Source organism: Molothrus aeneus, chromosome 2, assembly GCF_037042795.1.
Source record: "Molothrus aeneus isolate 106 chromosome 2, BPBGC_Maene_1.0, whole genome shotgun sequence".
Lineage (NCBI taxonomy): Eukaryota > Metazoa > Chordata > Aves > Passeriformes > Icteridae > Molothrus > Molothrus aeneus.
Genome location: NC_089647.1, coordinates 43,988,797 through 44,010,854, shown reverse-complemented (window position 1 = coordinate 44,010,854; position 22,058 = coordinate 43,988,797). Strand labels below are relative to the sequence as shown.

Below are 22,058 nucleotides of genomic sequence, written 5' to 3'. Positions count from 1 at the left end.
TTTCTGCAAACATGTAGGTAGGTAACCCGCTTATTCAATGGTCCCTGTGAATGATTTTGTGGATTTATGGAAACATCCATGTCAGACCCTCAGCGCCCCAGAGGCATCAAGGAAAATGTACACCTGGAGCTCTGAAGATTGACATTAGTTGTGACACTTCCTATAGGAAGGTATATGACAGCATTTCTCAGACATGATCATTTACAAAGTGAAAATGTCAATGTAACCAATAATACTTGAAGTTATTTTCTCATGACTAATTATACCTCTGAAAGTGAATATGCAGCTGCAGTTACGCAGTGATGGGGCAGTCAAAGGCCCATAAATACACTTTAACCACAATCATCCTTTTTGCCAATAGAAACTATGGCCTTCCACAGATGAAGTGTATAAAAAAGCATAAAGAATATATGAAAGCCGTGACTCTATGGAATTATGCAGGTTCTAAACAATCATAGAGAGCAAAACATTTGAAGGAGATAAGTCATTTGAGAACTTAGCAACTAATTAATTTTGACTCTTGCGCTGCATTTCTTAAGTTCCCACACTCACTGTGTTTCTAAGGCTAAATCCTATAGACCTTATCAGCTCACATTTAAGGGTTAATTTACAGAGCCTCTGTCCAGCAGAACATGCTTCACTGTTCTTTGCACAACTGCATAAAACATTGTAAATGCTTTTCAGAAAAAAGAAGTTGGAATACAAAATAAAAAGCAAATCTTAGAGGAAGACCATTTTTTTAGTGGTGAGAGTCTGGATCCTGTGACAGTGAAGTAGCTGAACTAGAGGGTTATATATATTTACTCTGCCTGACTGAGCCAGTAAGGCAAATGGACAACTTGTGCATTTATACAGCTTTGTATTTATATATTCTTTCCCAAATTTAGGTCTCTTACTGGCTGTAAAATAGAAGCAGACACAAATGGTTAAACTCCTTTGTCCAAATTCTGCTGTTATCTATATTCATTAATTTTCTATGACCTGTGCAGAACCCATAACATAGAACCCAAGAAAGCATAGAACCCAAACACACCAACAACACCCTGACCTAGCCTTTGAAATGTGGCCTCTACAAGATGCCCCTCATGAGGCTCCTCTTGCTTCTTGGAAGTTGACCTTCTTTCAGAAGAGTCTAACAAATACTTTCCAAATTAGGGCTATTCAACCATCCCTGCCCAGAGACACAGAACATAATTACCATCATGATTTATCTGGAGAATTTTCAACTCCTGAACATACTGTAGTGACATTTGCTGATGGTATTCTTAGCATGCATGGGAGGGACAGGGCTTTTTGTTAACACGTATCTCTAAGGTTATGTGTGTAGGATACCGACTTTTCAGCTCCCTGTACTAATGTTAACTATATGTTGGCATGTTAGAAGTTGTCCTGTGTCCTTCAGCACAGCTCTGTAATTTGAAATGCAGAGGAAGGAAACCTACCGGATTAAGACAGAGGAAGACAGAAAATTCTTCAGACTTCCAAATGTGGAGAAAAGAGACCTGAGCTACCTCCCAGTGCATAAACAGTTCTGCCTTTCATGACTGCATCATGATGAGCATCTCACAATGCACAATTCTGCCCTGCATGCAAGCACATCAAAATGACTCCACATCTGATTTTGTGTTTGCTTCTCAGTTTGAGATAAAACTACTTGCATAAATAATCTTGTAAAACTTTTGGGGGTTTATTTCTTGTATTTATTAGCACACAGTGACACATGATAATTATATCACTGTAATGATACCAATTGAAAATTCTGATTAAATTACTTACACAGATCCAACTTCATTTCTGAAGGAAGTGTGCTTGATATCAGTGTTTTCCCAAAGGGCAGAATTATCTAAGTGCAGGGTGGGGCTGAAAAAGGGAATAACTTCAGTCAGTCATTAACACTTCAGAAAAAGATGATATGCTTCACACCAAATAAAGGTAAAAGGACACAAATAGTGTTTAGCCATCTATGCAGCACTGGTTTTGCCATGGTAGTGCTTTGCAATTACAAATAGAAAGGCAGGCTGTACATTGAAGAGAGTCCTCAATTTTTCTTAACATGTCCTTCACACTATGAAAAGCCTGAAGCATTAATATTTTGTATATATGAACTCAGTGAATGCAACCACTATCAGGAAAACATCTTACCAAACACAGAAGATGGAAGATAACAAGAAGAGTCTGGCACCTGCTAATTCTGTTTCTAATTTTAATGTTATTTTGATTGCCATCATGGAGAATGGAATGAAGATTCTGAAGCCCAGTCCTGTTCTCATCACATTTTATGGGAGGTTTGGCACCAGCTTTCATGGGAACAGGACTGGGTGTCATACCTTCATATCCCAGTAATGTGAGAGGGATTGCCAGTATCTGTATCATCTGCAAAGTCTGATGGCCTCTGTAAATTAACAAATGTGCAGAAGCTAACAGCAGGAAAGGATCTGCAAAGATGAATTCAAAAGGAATTACCTATAGAGGGGAGAGAACAGATGTTAGAGCAGCAGAAATATGGCTGAGTTGCATTAACTAGGGTGCAAAAAAGCTGATTATTCTGCTGAACATACTGGGAGAAACCTAAGAGAACTGCATTCAGTTTTAGGAGACTATAAGAAAAAGAAATAAACTAAAATGTGACTGAATTAAAAAAAAATCCCACCAAAGAATCCATAACACACCAACAAAAAAGAAGCCCCAAAACCCAAAGACTGAGCTTCCCTAAAACATCTTCCAAGGTCTTTAGGTATTTGAAATCAATGTAATCTGCCATATGAAACCTAGAAGGGTTTGAAAAAAATGCCCTAGGAATACAGTGACTTTTACATACATGAAAAAAAGCAGAGAGAGATTAACTCACTACAAGTGACATGGAAGACCCTCAGCCATGCAGTGTAGGTTTCTGCACTGAAAGGGTGGTCAGGCACTGGAACAGGCTGCCCAAGGAGGTGGTGGAGTCACCATCCCTGGAAGCACTCAAGAAATAACCAGACATGGCACATAGTGCTATGGTTTAGTTGACAAAGTGGTGCTTAGTCAAAGGTTGGACTCAATGACCTTGGAGGTCTTTTCCAGCCTAAATGATTCTGTGATCCTAAGAGTGAAGGTTCCTTAAAGAATTGAGGAGGAAAGAGGTGTCTTTGTCGACAATGAGATTCTTTCTTCAAGAAAACATTGACAAATCAGTGAAAAAGAGAGAGCCAGAGGAAGGAGGGGAAACACCATGTATCTGTTCCCAGAATACAGAAGCCAGATGTCAGCAGGCAACTGAATGATGGTGCTTATACTGGAGAGACAAGCACTTATTCCTGAACCTTCTTCCAATACATGAAAAATGGATAAATAAAGCCAGTGCAGATGAACAGGAAGTATGTAATGGCTAACAAAGCCTGGACAATGCAAAGCCAGGAGGGATATCTGCTCACACAAGATGTTGTGCATACTGGACTGACAGCACAGGCAAAGCTGACCTCACCTCTATGCACTGAAGTGGTCACAGAGAAGTCTGGACTCATGCTGATCATTAATATAAATTCAGACTTACACCTTGACACAATTACTTTGGAGAACAGTAATTCTCTGCTTGAACAAGTGCATGCCTGCTCCCAGACTGACATCAGATAGAATGTGCAGCAGAACAGCTGAGAAAAGAGGACAAGATTTAGCTATATCTCATGTTTCTGCTGAATGGAGACAGTGAAACACAGAAAGATAAATTAAAGAGATCTGGGGAGATTGGGGAATGAAGTAAGGGCCAGAAAGTGGAGAGTCAGCAAGAAACGTGAACCACCATCAGAACATCTTAAGTGAAAACAACAGGCTAAAGAGAATGAGCAATCAGGGAAGATACCCTTACAGGGATCACAGAAATCTCAAAGCAAGTGAATAGATCTGGGGCAGGGGACGGATTAAAAAGAGCCAAGAGCCTAAAGGCTGCCAGATAACATGCAACAAGAGGAGGGAAGGGATTCTGGATGGTACCTTAAAGGAAGAAAAAAATGGGTACAGGCAAGTAGTGGAAATGAAGGAAAGAAAGAGAGCACTGGACAAGTGCTAATGCCTGTCTAGGATTCCCAGGCAGAATAGGATATAAAAAAATCCCACTATAGGAGGGGCAATCTGTCATGCTTGAAACAAGTGAAATGCTCTTGAGTTCAGGGGAACTCAAGAGCAGCTTTAGAGGAATCAAAGCAGGGATGGCTGCTGTGAGACACAGTGGTGAGAACTCCAGGAGGAAAAATGGAGGTAGTCCCAGGGCTAAAGACAGGAAAAATCAGAGGAAAATGGAAAGGAGAATTAGAGGGTGAGTTACAGGAGCTCCTTGGGTAGGGGACAAGCTATGGGAACAGAAAAGGGAAGGTAACAGAGGATGTGGCTAGAGTAGAACAAGAGCAGTTCCCAGGAGAAGTGCAGGTTGGTATAGGACAAGGGGCTGAGGTAGACAGCACGGATTAGGAGCCATGAGCCGTTCTGGCAGCTGGCAGCAGGAGCTTGCTTATTCAGCAAGTCAGGCAGTAATTAATTAAATCAAGTCAGGCAGCAATCAGTCAGTTAAATCGGGTAACAATGACTCAATTAAGTTGAACTGGGGAACAATGAATTTATTACATCAAACCAGGGAACAATGAACCAATTAAATCAGCTGGAAGCCTCCACAGGTCCATCCAGAGCCTGGGCTAGGTGCCACTGGGGTGGGGGACTTGCTGCAGCTGCCTGCTCCAGGAGGAACATCACCACAGCAACTGAGCATTGCTGCTGACAGCCTTGCTTGTCCCCCTCGCCCAGAGCACAGAAGGACACGGCAGTCTGCAGCCAGTCTGATGAAATGCTTGCAATAAACCAAAGGGGTGGGGAGATTGAAACTGTCAGCTTCCAAATTAGCAATAGTGTTGCAGAAATTACTGGGCTGCCTCAGGATGAAGAAAGCTCTGCCTTTCAAATCAGGCTGATGCTGGATATCCAGAGCTGTCAGCTTAAGAAATGGAGAGGCTTTGATGGGTGCCTGACAATGGGTTAGTCTATCCTAACTGGCACACAGGAGAGGTACATTTTCCAAGGCCATCCTGGAAGAACACAGCTATGTACTAAAACAGCTGCCCATGCCCATTTTGACATTAAAAAGTGTAAATTATATGGATTGGTGTGAGTTGGGCTGGTCATGTACTGGCAATGTTAAGAACCATTTTCATCCCCTTTTTTCGGTTCCCTATATAATTTGGTATTAAGGGGTTTTTGGGGCTTTGATTTTTCTTCTTCTATCTCCACAAGTAGGGGACATCACTAAGATAGTCAAGTTACCTTAGCAGGAAAGTAGCTGGTGCGTTTCTTTTGGGATTTTCCATGCATATCAGCAAACTGAAAACAAAAAAGGGAAGGTCTCATTGATAAGGACAACCTGAGGTCAAAAAGATGAGGGAGACAGCCCTCTGCCCATTATTTAAGAGAAGTGCAATCATAATAATTCTCTCAGGTACCTGTAAGGCCTTTGCAGTTAAAAAAAAAACCTACTACTTTTCCAGGCAGTACAAATGCTTGACGTGCTGCAATAGTTAATGAACAGGGATATTGCATGGGCAACCTTTATCATATCACACATTGTCATTAAAGTAATTATATTGAAAAGGAAATGAGTCTTCAGGTGTTTTTCCTGGCTAGATGAGGTCCTGGGATTTGCCCAGAGTGTGTAAATAAGGGCTAACACAATCCCTGTAGAATGCTGACCAGCAAATTAAACTGAAAATAAAAGCTGAAGAAGAACAGCTTTCTGAGCAGCATACAACAAAGATGAGCTTGGTCCAAGACTTAGTATATAGTATCAGTACTATACGTATCCCTGTTGTCTCCTAATAAATGTGCCACAGGACAGCGTGAACTTTGAAACACAGTGGCACAATAGTTTCACACTGAAGGACTGGACATAATTTTCTTTTCCCTGCTCTGAACTGCTAAATAGTCAGAAGGCAAAAAGAGTCTAATTAGAGATGTGAAGGTTTGGAAAGGAAACAGAAACCTCCTGCTTCCAGTCTGCACCACAGTGTTTAAGCAGCCGTCTGCCATGGAAAAATGGAAAAGAAACTTCCTGGGGGTCTGGGTTTTTTCCTCCTCTTTTATCCATTCGGAATAATATTAAGACTGAGCAGTTGGACTTGTTCTTATACAAATCTTCACACTAATGAAGTACATAAAAATCAGCTTAAAATTTCAGTCAACAGTTCCAGTAGTTTCAGAATCTGGTTTATTAGTGCTCGGAAGAAAAACTTGACCCATGCCAATATTTAAAAAAGCATAATTTAAATGCTCTACAGGGCAGTCAATGATTGTGATTATGACCTTTACTGTGATGATGACCTTCTAGACAATAACATGCACTATCAAAGAGGCTGACCTTATCCTAAATTTGGGCTTTATACCTAAAGCTACTTCTGGTTAACAGGATGTTGTGACAACTCTATTTAAAAAAAAAATTATTTTCAAACTGCATTATCTTGTGAGGCATCTAGTGACACAAAATTTCTGAACCCTGTAACTTTATTTTCCTCTTTGTTTATTTGTCAGTAATGGATGGGTTTTATGTTTATCCATTCTCTTCTCACTTTTTACTTTAAAATCATGTCAATAAAGAAAATCTATATTATAGTGCACTGCAGGAGAAGGGGCTGTCATAGTTCAAAGTAATCAATTCCCAAGTATTTATTTCACAGTTTTATCAAACAGTAGTTTTTATATGCTAGCTAAATAATTCACTATATTTTTACATCCTAGCTAAATAAAAGATTCCTCACCAGTAAAGGAATAAGTACAATTTAACTCTGTTTACTAAGTGGCATATATTACTGAATATATGCCCTTTTACCCTCATAAATAAAGATGAAACACTGTGATTAAGAGTAGGACTTCCAATTCTTAAACTTCCAGCACTTACACATGTCCCATTCCTTTTTTTTTCCTAGTGTCCCTTGAGTCATCATTCATAATCAAAGAGGATGCTGGTGCTACTGGGTAAGAGAAATATCATTCAACAAATGAGAGATGAAAGAGTTACCCAGCTGAGGAGAACCTGGTCTGTTTCTCCCTGTCACTCATTCACCTGGTGCTCCCCACTGTCTAGGGAATAGATAGATAGTTTGTTACTATCAAATTTTGGAAATGCAGAATATCATTTTAGACTCTTCTTTGCTGTCAAAACTGGGTGCTTCTGCCTTGGGAGCAACACCAGGTGTTGGCCTCCAACTGTGACACTCTTGAAGGCAATGCAGTGAAGACCTGATAGAAGGCAGCTCCAAGAGCTCCACACTCTGCCCATGGCTGCTTGTCTGCCTTTAGGCAACTGTGAGACCCATGGGGCCTTGTTTCCACTAGCTTTTCATGGAAAAGACCTTCAAGACCATCCAGTTCAACCTTTGGCCAACACCATGTCAACTGAACCATATTACTAAGTGCCATGTCCAGTCATTTCTTGATCACTTCGAGGGGTGGTGACTCCACCACCAACCTGGGCAGCCTCTTCCAATGTCTGGCCACCTTTTCAGTGAATAAATTCTTCCTGATGCCCAACCTCACTATCTCCTGGTGCAGCTTGAGGCTGTGTCCTCTTCTCCTGTCCTTGGCTGGCTGGGAGAAGACGCCCTACCTCACAACAACCTCTCTTCAGGCAGCTGTACAGAGCAAAACAGTCTCCTGGGAGCCTCCTGTTCTCCAGGCTAAACACCCCCACCTCCCTCAAGCTACTCCTCATAAGACTTTCATTTTTGATTTCTATTTCCACAATATTTCTCTTACTGAAAAAAAAAAAAAAATCACCAAACTTCTTTTTGGTGGCAAACACAGCCTAGCAAGGACAGCACAAAACTTAAAATCCTCTGCTGAGCTAAACATAACCAATGTTTAAAGTATTTCGCACTTAAAAGGACACATTTCACTTTTTCAAGGTCAGTGAATCAAGCTGGAAGGTGACTGGAGAGAGAACAACTCATGAGTTCCAGATGTCTCTTCTAAAGCTTTTCTTCCATTAGGAGATGGGCTTTCCCTTTTGCAAAGTGCAGATTCATGACCAGGCCCAGAGCCACCTCCCTTCCTCACACACGCCATACACATGGACCTTGAACGTCATCTGAACACACAACTCCCACAGAAGTCAGCAAGCACAGGTAAACTCAGCCCTCAGATATTTATTGCATGTCTAGCTCAGCATCACATCATATACCTTGGGCCTGGTCCTACAGCTGCTACAGTGACCCAGTTTCCCCGGGTTCCCCCTGGATGGGGTATAACTAATGAATGGTCCCAGAGCTGATCCAGCTTTGATCAATAGGTTGGATTACAAGCCTCCTCAGATCTCTTCCAACACAAATTTTCCTATGGTCTTAATGTACAGGTTCTGTGGATGTAACTGCAAGGGTAAGAAAGGGTGGGAGGAAAGATGAGCAGCACAGAGACACAGGCTAATGTTTAAAGCACAGCTGATGATGATTTCTTATCTTTCAAGTATTGGATTGTCTGTGATAGAAATTCCTACCTCTTCTTCCTGAATGTGAAATCAAAATTAAGTAACTGATTTTTGCTAAAGATTTCCCCAGGGATTACTTGTATTCTAGAAGGTGGAAAGACAAGGCAGTAGAACTTTGTTGGAAGTAATTTATCATAGGGTCCTTATACTCCAAACACACACAAACACAAGAGTTTTTCACCTGAAGTCTGAGCAAATGTCCTGTTTGTCCAGTTGTGGTGTACATTTTCTTTGGAAACTTAGTTAAGAGGTTTACAAATGATTTACTTAATTTGATGTGCCTGTCTGCAAGACAGGGTACACAGTTTTGGGCAGGGATTTTTGAACCTGAAGTGAATTGTTTCCTCAGCAACTGTATTCCTTGGAAACAGAAAACTCTCCAAAATAGTTCTTTGCACTGGCAAACACGCACATCTCCGTGAAAGCCTGCGAGTCTGCAGGGCACTGCTCTAGCATTTCAATCGCACTTGGAAAACAAACCCCAAAAAGCCAGAAACTACTGGCTCTTCCCTCTGCGTTTGGCCAGTAGCTCTATTAATGATTTCCAGGAGAAAAGACCCGGCTTTTTTCTGTCCCAAGGCCCTTCTGACTACCTGGATTCCTCAAGATGGAAACACGACCCTATTATCTTAAATAGATATGCATTTCCCCCGAAAACCCCTCAGGTATCTATTGTTACCTTGATCTCCCTTCCCCTCAGGGGAGGGATGATCAAGATCCCCCTACCACCCCAGACCAGCCCTTCCGCGGCAGAAAGCGGCCCGGGGGCGGACACAAGCCCTTCCCACCCCTTGTTTTGGCTCTGCTCCTCACCTTGGAAGCCCCGCTAGGCGCAGCCCCCTCAGCGGGGCAGGGCGGCGGGGATGGGCCCCGGGCCCCGCCCCGGTTTCCCACCGCCGCTTCCGCGGGTAGCCGGAGGAGATGGCGCGGGCGGGGCCGGGCGAAGGGCGGGCTAAAAGCGGCGGCAGGTGAGCGGGGAGGGACCTTAAAGCTCCGGGGCGGCAAGGCCGGGGCCGCTCGCTCCGCAGCCCCTGGCAGAGCCACGTTAATAGGCGCAGCCCGGCCGCGACGCTGGGAGCTCCCGGCGGGGTGAGCGTCCCTCAGCAGCGGGGCCGCTGAGGCAGGTGAGAGGAAGAAGGGAAGGGAAGGGGCGCGGCGGGGCAGCTCCTACCGGGCAGCTGAGGCCGCACTTGTTGCGGGGCCGCGGCGGCGCCGCCGGGAGCTCTGGTGGCGCTGCCCGCCGGGGCGGGAGCGGGGCCGGGCGCGGAGCCGCCGTGTGCGCTGCCCACCCTGCGCCGGCAGGATTTCCCCTGCTCGGCATGGGTGCTCTCTGCTTCCCGTCCCCGGCTTGAGCGTGACGGGGAGTGCTCGAAGCCCGCGAGCAGTTTTGGTGGGGAATGCTCCTGTCTCTGATGGTTACGCGTTTAACTTAGGGCGAAATCTTTATTCACCTCCCAGCAGCACTCTGTGAGCGCGTTATGTGAAGTACATCCGACCAGCTACGACACCAAGCAAAATCAAGGTTCCTGCAATTACAGGTAATTTGCGACACGCCTACAGATGTTAAGAGAGCTGCGGGAAGGTAAACAGCTTGCATCAGTAAAACTGACAGGTCCTGTGAGTGTCTGATCACACGCTGGAAACATTCCTTAGAATGACAGGGGGAGTAGGAAATGAGGTGTGAGTCAGAAATAAATGTATTTCTGAGTATCGGGGCTGGATTAGATCGCACAAAGAATGAGTACTTACAGCTTTAAATAAAACCCGAGGAACGTGCTGGAGTAAGGGCAGGAGTGCTTGCTTAGTGCCTGGCACTAGCTAGGAGCTGGGCATGTTTTGGGCATGACTGGCTTTTCCGTCATCGGGCTTTCCTATATTGGGTGTTACTTTCACAGTCTCTCATGTTGAAGAATCTCTCCCCTGTTCTCAACAGAGGAAATTATTTCCTTGTCTTGTATCCCATTAGTTTTCACCATGTGGCCTGAAAATACTCTTGAGACAACAGACAGAGGGTTGCAGGAAGGAAGTGGCCTTTTGTTTTAAGAATGCTCTTTTAAATCCAGGTTTTATAACTTTCATGATCAATGGCTGCATCCTGTATGAAATACTGAGGGTTTGGGATCACCACAGTGTATGTGTGTACACTGAGTCAAAAGCAGCATGAAATATATTTTCATCCTTAATTGTTTTAAAGGAGTTATGTAATTTTTAACATTTCTTGGCCTCCACTGCTTAGCCTGGAAACCCTGCTTGCCAGATGCATCCTTTGAGGAGCCCCAGAGAAAAGACAGTAGGCAGGAGGGTGTGTGTGTGATTGGGTTTGATCTGCCTTAGAGAGCAAGGCAATGTTGGGACGAGCCTCAGCCTGGAAGAAGGTGGTATCTCCGTGTCAACTAGGCATTGCAATGTAAATTTCCAGGCAGGCTTTTCAGTTCATTTCCAGAGTCATGAGGTTACATCTGTCCTGCATGTGTTGGTGTTTGTAGGAGACTTCAGACAATTCCCAGAACTGTCAGTCCCATAATTGTAGGATTATGTATGTATATGAAGGATTACATATCTCAGAACTTAAAAATGGGACTGTGAAACCCCATGAGTTAGCATACTTCTCTGGAGACATTGATTCTGTCCTGACAGGACCAGTTCTCTCAATGTGCTGAAGCTAGGCCTCTGACAGTGTTGCTGTTTTGCATCTCTTAATGTGCAATCCAAGTAGATTATTTGGGCAGCCTCATGTATTTTGTGCAAAAAAAGTAATTGTACATTGCAAAATGTCTAGCAGGCTATCTTAGTAGCTGGAAAAATAACAGCACTTTGAGTTATATGTGCAAGTTTGTCATGGTCACTGCATAACCTCTATGGGTACTTGGGAGCAAAGCAGATGCTCTTACAAGTTGATTATTGTGAACACTTCCAGTTAAATCAGTGGTCCCACACACTGTGTGAAATAGGAGCATGTTGAAGCTGTTTTTTTTCTTTTGATGTTTTCCCTTGTTCTGTTCCTTGCTGATTTTAATTGTTACTAAATGATGACTGATGAGGTATCTGGAGGAAAACTGTTACTCTTACCTGGCTAAATACCAGTTTGTGTAAGGAAAAGCTTGAAGTGATGATATATGGGGTGAGATAATGTGCTGTCAAAACAGCAGTAATGTAGAAAAAGAGAAGTACATCCTCTATTAGTTGATAAAAGAATGTTGAAACTAATTCTATTCCTTATCATACACCTGCATTTCTTCCTGTATTAGAGTTTTGGGCATAACTGGGCATTTCATTTTTCCTAAAAAGGAAAGAGTTACTTTGGACTTCACTCTTGATGAATGAAATAACAAAATGCATGCTCAAGGAAAGCTACAGTGCACTGTAAAATGTTAGTGTTTATAAGTTTAAGTTGTGTATGAAAGAAGACAGAGGCTTGTTGATTTTAGAGGAAAGGAGAGACTTGTAGAGGGAATGTAGACATCTGGCTAGGTGTTGGGGGATGGAAATAGGAATTAGGTAACAGGCTTAAAAGAAAAAGTAACATTAAAAAGTTATTTTGATGACCAGAAGTGGGGTGCAGTATCTCTAAAGCTTTCTTTAAGATATATAGGAAATAGGACACTTGTATCAGTGGAGACCTGGTCCTCAGGAATTCAGCTTTCTTCCAAAGTAAGAAGGTTTAAGCACACTTTGTGAAGGAAAGGTTTACAGGGGAAAATGGCTGAGACAGGCTAAACTCCAGTAGGACTTGTGTTGTCTTGTTATGCCTTCAAGTATGACCTCTGATTTCCTGTTTTGTACGAGTAGAATGAATTTTTTGCAGAGATGTTCTGGAGGATAGCAATCTCCAGTTCCACTTGCAGGCTGGTGAAATAGGTATGAATGTTTCCAAGCATCCTTGGAAAATGACTTAAAAGTTATGTGAGGACATGAATATGGGATAGTCATAAGGGTGTCATTGTGGACAGAAACTGAACCCTTAAATGGTCTTGATATTTAAGTAGCATAATTTTTTAATAACATTTAACTGCATGTGAATTGGGTCCTAATCTGTTTGGTTTCTCTGAATTTCTTGCTGGGTTTAATTAGAGCAAAGAATGCCTCCTGTTTTCCTAAACTTGAGTAGAAGGAAAGAACAATGCTTGCAGTGTTCAGACCTGCAACTGTCAGAGGTTTCCTCTTCCTGATTAGTCTTTGCCTGTTCTTGTGTCAAATCAGATATACTGTAATCCCTCTGTTGTGGCTCTTCTCCTCTCCAGTTTCCACTCTGATCTGGAGATAGGTGTTCAGAACAAAGTTTAAGCGCTACTAGAGAATTGCACAGGCTTTTGTGATTGTTAGGCTGCTCCTTTGATCTTTTTCAGCTTTTTAGGAAAGAGTTGTTGATATTCTAGAGTCTTCCAGCTGCATACTCCTTGAAGTTTTTAATATACTGCTGTAAAATTAAAATAGCTGGAAGGCTACCTATTAAAGGATTTTAGTTGCCAAGGTCTAAATTTAAAGCTTTGTCTTCTTGCATTTTGAACTCTGTATTAAAGCTATAGCAAATATTAAAGCTATATATGTAGGGAGCTCCATTCTTTTTCAGGTGTCAGAAATATCCTGGATGATTGAATTCAAGTTTGGTGCTTCCAGCTTTGAACTGTTACTTATCTGTCTTGGTCCTTTGAGCCTGTGAAGCTTGTAATTGCAGTGGAGCATTTCAGGAGAACAGCCCTGTGAGATGGTGAGATTTTTGTTATCTCTAGTTTAATGTCTGGGAAACTGAGGCATGGGGCAGACTGAAATTAGGTAAGAAGTCTGAGCAAGTTAGCAAGTGATTGCTGTAGCCTGTCTACCCACCTTTCTTGGTGAAATGAAAGGATGCTGTCTTTTGGAAGATGCTAATCTCTATTTATTAGAAGCTTTCTTGCTTCAGCCTTAACAGTGCTGCTGTTCTTGTAGTACAGCACCAAAACTAGCTCAGCAATAGGAATAACAAAATTTACACACTGGCAATTAAGTGCTTGCTGTAAACTAGATACCAGGTTGGCAGGGTGGAGGCATACTGATGCAAAACTGCTGAAACCCAGACTAGTGCGTGCTTCAAATCTGAGTAATGACACAGCATTATGCAGCTCTAGGACACCTTGGTGCTGGTTATCACCTCTCCCTATGAGCCCCTGCTCCTGTGCAGCTGTTGAGATCAACACCTGAAGGGAGAGTTGTCTCAGCAGCACATTTGAATGCATGTTGGACCTCAACATGCAGCAGTACTTCTTGTGCAAAGTTGGGTCATAAAATAATTTTGGTAATGATTTTACATCTGTTAGTTTAGATGTTTTGAAGCTTTTCTGTGGCAACAGTTCTGCATTAAACTGCTTCTCTTGGGTATGTGAGTTGCCTTTGTCCCCAGGTGGGGGGTAAGCAGGGACACTTGAGACCAGTGCTTTTTGGCTTAAAGATTATCTTGGTTAACACATTCCCACGTGGGATAAAGTGACATTTTTCTTGGCAGTCTGCTGATCTTTTATCAGTATCCAGAGGCACTGCTGAAAGTGGTGGAAAGTCACCCCAAACTGGTAACTCCTGGTACACTGTACACTAAAATTCTGATGGAAGTGGAGTCATTGTGAATACCCTCTAAATTTCTGCGTAATTCCAGTACAGTAAATAAATTGGTATCCAAACTGAAGGTGAGAAGGATATAATCATTGTCTAAATTTGTGCATAAATTAGGGGTCTGTGGACCTCTTCTTGAATGGGACTCCTAGATGCTCCTGTAGCATAAGCAGATACTGTAATACTTGCTTGTGACTACTTTTTTTTTCTTGCTCTATAATATCCTATAGCACAAGCACACATGTATGTATGTGATAGAGACACATCTTCTGTTGCTTTTACACCTTCACTGTAGTCCAGCTGTGGATTTAGCCACTGAGTAATGAATTTCCAGTATAACAGCCTTTAACAAAGGAAAATGGTGTCTGTTAACAAGCCAGCTGTACTCATAAACAGGGGAGCTCAGTGATGATTGTCCTTGGTGTTGTGAATTGCAGGGATTTTCACTGGGTGTGTGCACCGTGCTGTGATTGCAGTTTAATGTAGGTTTACAGGAGCTGGCTTTAAAGTAGAAGGCAGTATAGCCATGGCAGCACAGAGCTCAAAATACTGCCCATGAGCTGTAGAACTACAGAAGGCATTAAGCTGTAGTTCTTCTCTTGCTGCTGTTTAGCTTACTGGGGGTGGGGGGAAAAAACCCCCCACAAATCAACAACCAAAAAACCAAACCCCAAATGAAACACCTGCTTATGTGGCTATGTTGTGTGATCATACAGAACTGGTTCCTTTGTAACTTAACTTTTCTGTCAAGCATGGTGATCTTTTAGGATTGTTTTTAACTGTTAACTGTAACAACCATATCCCGCTGTGGTCCTCTAATTGTTGAATGAAACAGAAGGTACTGCTGGTAGTAGAACAGATATCTATGTGGAGACTTGGAAAAGCTTATTTTCATGCCCAGTTGCAATTTTTGTGAAGGAGAATTTAACATTTAATACGCTCCCCTGTTAGAAATTATTCTAAATGCTTTGTTACTCAACCTTGCTAATTTCAGCTGTCTTCTGTTCTTCCCAGTTTCTTCCTTTATAACCAATCCCTATCCTCATTCCTACTTTATTTTTTCCCCAAAGTTCACCTAAGCTTTCTTGTCTTTAATGTACCAGCAAACTAGGTAAGTCCTTGGCTGTCTACATACTATTATTTCTGTAAGTATTTGGCAGGATTTGCTCACATAGAAATAGTATCTGGACTGGCCCTATTAAAATATGACTTACCAACCCATTAAAGGGATGTAATTTTCCTGTTTTCTTCTCCTTTGGTCTGCAAGACAGTTAATATTTTACTTGCTAGTGAAAAAGAAAGCAAGTATTTGAAAGAAAGATAATCAAACCTATGATCAAGGTTCTAGCATTTGAGTGAGTAAAGAGTAAATGAGCCATTACATCAGTAAAGGTGGTTTTAGTAGTGTGAAGGGCCATACTTAGCTAACTTAAATTCTGCTTGGATCACTGTGTCTCTTTGTTGGAGAGGAGAGGACACTTTGGCAGTGTCTGAATTGCCTTTGCTGGATCCTCTGAAGTTGTATTGAGGGGAACTGTTTAAAGCCAGCTAGTAGGAAACAACTGTGGCCAAAGTATTTGGATGGCATTCGGGCTGCCTGGATATGGCACTACAGTCTTTCAGGGAGAAGATAGTGAGACTTCACTGGTGTCTGACCAGTGCCTGTAGCACTCTGGAGTAGTCCACAAGTCATATGACTCTCCACCAATGTCAAAACAAGCCTGAGAGGCTGTGAGCAAGAAGGGGCAAAGGTTGGTGACTTGCTCAGCAAGCAGAGGGAAGAACCAGTGGATGGTGGCAGGAGGAGCTGAAGAGATAGCTGGAAGATTTGGTAAGGTGTGTGGGAAGGGTGAAGGGAGGAGTGTTTGGACAGATAGGAAAGACAGAGGCTTTTTTGGAAAGGAGAGGAGATGTAACCAGGGGACTCTGGACAAAAGACTGCCTCTTCAAAGTCTGGTGCCTTTTTTTCTTCTTTCTTGATCCAGATACAGACATGTCTTTGCTAGAATTGAAGCACAGATTTTTGGCTTAACAAGCACAATATAATCTCAGAGAATATGGAGCGAGTCAGATGAAGAGGAGTGTTGCCAGTGCCTCTTTCCCACTAACTGCTCATTCTTACCCATGCTTTGCAATTTGCAGCCTGGGGTTTTTGTTGTTGTTGGTTTTTTGGGTTTTTTTTCTTTTTGTTTGTTTGTTTGTTTTGGTTGGGTGTTTTTTTTAATGTAGCTGTCCTTTTCAGATGATCTGTGGGTCTGTACTGTTAAGCAGATTGATGAAATGGATTAGGTTTAAAAAAACCAAACCAACCAAAACATACTAGTCCTGCAAAGAACTTATGGACAAGTTGCCTGCTTTATAATGCACCTCCACAAAGTCCCAGGAGATGAGCTGTCGTGTGACCTTAGCAGAAAACAGAACCAGGGGGGCTTCTTGAGCTAACTACACACTGGGGAACTTTTATTTTGAATCTCCTTCTGCACAGGGAGGAGGAAACAAATCCGTGTGAAGTTATAACAAAATGGCAGCACTGCTGGTGTGCAGCAAGATGTGAAGCTAAGAAACAGGGCTTATGAGGAGCAGATACATAGGTTTCACTTCACAGCCTTTTCACTCTAAAGATGGTTGACAGGCAGGGAGAAGAAGATGGAATGACTGAGAAGAGAGTAAGGGCTGTGATGGAGTTACAGGATAGGTGGATAATGTGTGTAATAACACTGTTTGCCTGGTGCCAGTCTTCTACAGGATTTATTTTCAAATGTTCATAAGTATTTCTAGTCATAGTACTTAGTTGTAGTGTCATTTTATAAGTACTGTAATTGCCATATATCTGTAATAGTAGCAGAGAACACTAAAAAGTTGTAATTGTCCCTCTGTTTAACAATGCAATAATTACAGAGGAAAATTCTGAAAGAATTTTCATCAATCAGATGACAGAAAAGGAGTAGAAACAGTTAAAAATCCAGCTGATATGTTTAGTAAGGATCTGTAGTATTAAGGGTCTTTCCTGTGTCCTCATAGGGTTGTTAACCCTAGAGACTCTCTGTAACTGTATGCTAATGAAAAAAGCATCTTCTTGGAAAAAATAACCTAGTAGCATAGCAAGGTAAATCTGTTTCTGTGTGGCTTCAGTCACATAAAGAGGAAATAGCACATAAAGACTGTGCATCCTAAAGGAGGCTCAGGAAAAGCTCTCTCCAATCTGGTGGAGATCTTTGATCTCCCCCTTGGTTTTCACCTCCTGGAGTATAACCCCACACAGTCAACCAGCAGGATCTGAGTTTATGGAACTAGTGAAGGGAGATTACATTTAAATCCCAGTAACTCAGGGAAAAGATACCATTGTGTTGCGTAACAATTAAGTGTCCTCATTTTCTCTGAGCTGTTGTGTACTTTGATTGATACTCAGTCAATGCATGTGGCTTACTGATTATATGTGTCTCACTGTAAACCAGGAAGGTTTTTGACATTACTCAGAATGGGAGTGTGACGTGGAAGACAACTACAAAATAGTGTCATCATTTTCTTCCTCATGCAGTGTGATCCAGCTCAGAGTCAGGAAAATCTTGTGATTGATATGATGACCTTTTTGCCAATAGCTGCTCTTTAAAGCAACTTTGAAAAGATGATTTTGCTTATTGGTGCCTTGTAAATGCCAAGGAAATATGTGCTCTGAGATAGAAACAAATTAACAAAGTTGTGAAATAAAAACCTTCATAAGCAATTTCAGAATCAAGAGATCTGTAAGCACTCTTACAGGGTCCTGGCTGATAGGCAAAAGAAGTGCCAGTTTCTTGAATACACAGTAGTTTGCAAACTAATTTTCTGTAAATCCATCTGAAGTGGAGGAGTGTGGGAAGATGGGCTGGAATGCCTCTAAATGCTCTCTGTGAAAAGCTGTTTGTGGAAGCTGCAAAAACTCAGATAATTGTGGTGATCCTGAGGAGACCAAAAGGTGAAATCCTTAATTCATTACAGTCATAGTACTTTGAAACTCACTTGCTGGAAACTATTGAAAAAGTTGAAAAAGTCTCTGAGCTACTGCTGGCCTGTCTGAGCTCTTCAAATGTTGACTATAGCACACTCCCTGCCTCTGAAATATCTCCCCTAATCTAGGACTAGTGAAGTCTGTGTTATGAGAGGAAGAAAACTCCAACCTGATATGCATTCACAATGGAGAAGTCCTTATCCACTTACCCTAGGCCCTTTTTGTGGTTAGTGCAAAGAAAAGCAATTTTGGTATGAATCTTAAGCATTGATTTTAAATGTCCAGCTCGAGATGGGTAATGACCAGGATTTTACCTTCATTGCTTCAAGCTGGTGTGGGGTTTGCTTTGGCTAAGAATGCTGTCATACTCTTTAAACTGGTAAATACAGGTTATCTAGACCTTCTCATGGAAGATGCAGAGCATCAGCAGTAGTTGCTCAAGGTCTGTCTTTATTGCGGGAATGTACTTTAAATCATTATTTACACTCTAAAGATAAGGATAAACTAATTGGCTTTGATTTGTATAGGAATTCTGTCTGTCTAACGTTATTTTTTTTAACATAACATCTAACTTACTTTTGGCTGATATCTTCTATCATTTTGTTACTGTTTTCAAGCTACTAGAAGTTGTATCTTTTCATTTAAGGCTGCGTTCATCATTTTCCCATCTGTCTTTCTTACTTAATGTGGCATTGGCAAATACACCTAGGAGTCAAATGAATGTGGTGCCATGTGTGTAATCCAGTGTGAAATACTACCTGCTGATATGTGATTAGGTTATCGTGTATGACTAGTTGTAGGTAAGCCCACTGCGTCAACAAAACGTTACCACAGCTGGTGAATGTGCTGCAGTTATGATATTGCCTTTATTTTAAACCACATGCTTGCTGGTATTTGTTTCCTGTCTTGATTAATCTTAGTTTTATTTATTTGTCTTGTCTTAGGTCAGAGGATTGAAACAAGACAATGGATTGGGGAGCTCTGCATACCATTTTGGGAGGTGTAAATAAGCACTCCACCAGTATCGGGAAGATATGGCTCACAGTCCTCTTCATCTTCCGTATCATGATCCTGGTTGTGGCTGCAGAGAGAGTCTGGGGAGATGAACAAGATGACTTTGTCTGCAACACACTTCAGCCTGGCTGCAGAAATGTCTGCTATGATCACTTTTTCCCCATCTCTCACATCAGACTCTGGGCCCTGCAGCTGATCTTTGTCTCCACACCTGCGCTGCTGGTGGCCATGCATGTGGCTTACAGGAGGCATGAGAAGAAAAGGCAGTTCAGAAAAGGAGACCAGAAATGTGAATTCAAGGACATCGAAGAAATTAGGAAACAGAGGTTTCGTATTGAGGGCTCCTTGTGGTGGACGTACACCAGCAGCATCTTTTTCAGACTGGTCTTTGAAGCCGTCTTCATGTACGCGTTTTATTTCATGTACGATGGGTTCCGAATGCCTCGCTTAATGAAGTGTAATGCCTGGCCCTGCCCCAACACTGTAGACTGCTTTGTTTCCCGACCTACTGAAAAGACCGTGTTCACTATTTTCATGATTGCTGTGTCCAGCATTTGCATTCTTTTAAATGTGGCTGAATTATGTTACTTACTGGCAAAGTTTTTCCTCAGAAGGTCTAAAAACGCTGGAAATTCGAAACAGCAACCCAACCATGAGAATAAGGAAGAAACCAAACAAAATGAAATGAATGAGTTAATATCTGATAGCTGCCAGAACACAGTTATAGGGTTTACAAGTAGCTAAGGTGGTGCCAGTGCTGATGTTCACTCTTTTTGGAGTGAATGTTTTATTTAAAGGCTGCAAATGAAATTTGTTGTATGAGACAAAGTTGGGTGAGGTTTTGATGCATAGTGTCAGATGTCGAGTAGGTACACGTCTGGGAAAAGTCAGGACAGCCTAAACACGTGAAAATTGTGTGAGGATTAAATAGGAAGATACACTTTCCTGTGAGTACCCTTACAAGCTGACTATGACAAGTGGGAAGCCCACTGCTACCTTCATGCTGACACAGCTCCTGAAAACTAAATGCAACGGCAATAAGAACAAAACTCTTTCCAAGCTAGGTATTCTAGTAATACAAGATGTTTTGTAATAGTGATAGTTTTTACTTGTGAACTGATGATTAAAATATTTTTCTAAAATCTAAGATTCCATGTTACTTAAGGTGTTACAGTACACAACTGACTGTGTTTTATTTCTTAACCAGGCATACACAGATGAACGCTGTAATACCATATTCATAGGGTGGAGACAACAATAGGCTACATACACCTTCACAGCTTTGCAAGTGCTGCTTGAGTCTGGGCAGGTAGCTTGAGATGCTTGTATACACACTGCTGGCTGTAGGGGAATTGTTTGAAAGCCCACCAGTGTGGACAATTGAGGTACCTAGATTCTGAATGCAAACTCCTGCCTAAAAACAGCACTAGAATATAGTTACAGCCTATGTAGACTTGTTTAAACAGCTAGCAGACCTGGTAATCGTACCAATTTCTTAATTGCATACTGTCAGTTTTATAGCAACTTACATAAGTTTATGTAGATGGTTTTTTCTCTAATGTATTAGCTGTTTCTTTATACTGTATCACATCGTGGAATTTTTTGGTTTTGATTTGTTTGCTTTTTTGTAGTAGACTGATGGTGCTGTTATGAGACTAGAGTCTGTCTGGTTTCAAGGACATGGAAAAGTATTCCTGGAAATGAAGCGAGTCTTCTGAATAAAAGGCAAACACTTTAACCTTTCTTAGTGAAGTGAGAGTCTATATGTGAATGCTAGGCAATATTTTAAGTAGGAACTTACAAAAACTTTTTCAAGTAGAGACTCTACATCCAAAGTGCACATAACCCCTAGGCACCTCTCATTCCCATCCAGGGCACTGATGCCCTAATTCTATTGTCCATACTCTAATGGGGATAGACAGGAAACTCTGAGTGCATGGCAGTATATGACTGTGGGAGGGGTGTGCTTGTGAAAGCAGGGGAACCTGAGAGTCAGAGGTGGGTGCAATGCAAAACAGCTATATTGCCTTGTGTGCTTCCTGTTTTGGGCCACTTCTCATCAGCATGGCTACACTGACCTTGGTAGAGCTAAGTTTTGGGACTTGGTTTGTTTGTTGTCATTTTACAAATGGATTGGCCTCACTATTTTTCTATAATGGAGCTACTCTTCCAAGGTGGAGAACAAAGAGCAGGTATCCTTAGGAGCAGATATTGCAGAGTGCCCTTTTCCTCATGCTGTTGTATCACACTTCTTACAGGTGCCAGCACAGCTCTGAAGGAGGGCCAGGTGTCCATGCTGTAAGAGAGCTTCAGTGGGTTGGTTGTTTTATTTGTGACTAGTAAAACCCTAACAGGGAGCAGGCACAAACAACAGGAGAGAGAAAATACCTAGAGTCAGCTCTGTCCCTGCATGAGGGCCTGAGCTGAGCCCTGCCATTTATCTGTTCTCTTCCACTGGCAAACTCCTGATCTTTCCTGCCTTCACAGCACATTTTCTTTTTTAATCACTGTTGTGAAAAGAAATTGCTGCTAGTCTTCTGAATGTGTCTACCAACAAGCTTGAGGAAAAAGTATACACAACTATAGTATACTAGTGTTTATTATTCTCTCTGGAGATTTAAGGAAGCTGATCCCTTAGGGTCAGGAAGGTGGGGGCTCAGGCTGTACCTTGCTGGATCACTCCCCAGGCTGCCCAGGTGCACAAGCAGAGTGATGGTTCCAGGGTGTGAAGATACAGCTACTTCTCTTCCAGGAACATGTTTCATAGAACAACTTGAGACTTGACTTCCATCTGGGACATCTGTGGATCACGTACCATATTGTCAATATGAATGGAGATCAGTTAATAATTATGCCTGACTGTGTCTTACCTCCTTAGTGATCAATTTGAATTAGCCCTATGCTGCATGCCAATAAACCTGTGAAACTCCTTGAGGTAGATATGTTTTCCTCAAAAGGAGGAGGGGTCGTTTTTCTTGG

The 22,058-nt window shown here is 42.0% G+C and overlaps 2 protein-coding genes across 9 annotated transcripts in view; one reads left to right on the top strand and one right to left on the bottom strand.

Moving 5' to 3' along the window:
- The window catches only part of IFT88 (intraflagellar transport 88), a 127,587-nt gene extending 118,039 nt beyond the window's left edge, over positions 1-9,548 (bottom strand). The window contains exons 1-3 of the mRNA XM_066544791.1: positions 9,308-9,548; positions 5,287-5,343; positions 1,777-1,860 (exon numbers count right to left, since the gene is read on the bottom strand). The gene's annotated coding sequence lies outside the window, so the exon portion shown is untranslated. The remainder of the gene's footprint in view (positions 1-1,776; positions 1,861-5,286; positions 5,344-9,307) is intronic.
- LOC136553346 (gap junction beta-6 protein) lies at positions 9,030-20,822 on the top strand. 8 transcript variants are annotated; one of them, XM_066544801.1, is made up of 3 exons: positions 9,030-9,159; positions 9,956-10,032; positions 19,010-20,822. In XM_066544801.1, exon 3 carries the CDS (start codon positions 19,032-19,034, stop codon positions 19,821-19,823), a length of 792 nt encoding a protein of 263 aa, XP_066400898.1. In that variant the 5' UTR covers positions 9,030-9,159; positions 9,956-10,032; positions 19,010-19,031; the 3' UTR covers positions 19,824-20,822. The 8 variants fall into 8 exon arrangements, with proteins under 8 accessions (XP_066400898.1, XP_066400895.1, XP_066400896.1 ...); XM_066544798.1 differs by having other exon boundaries at positions 9,953-10,032; XM_066544799.1 differs by lacking the exon at positions 9,030-9,159 and adding an exon at positions 9,378-9,462.
- Positions 20,823-22,058: the final 1,236 nt, after the last annotated feature.

Bases quoted from the DNA above. Each gene is read 5' to 3' on its own strand.
- LOC136553346 (XM_066544801.1), top strand. From the start codon at position 19,032: ATGGATTGGGGAGCTCTGCATACCATTTTGGGAGGTGTAAATAAGCAC.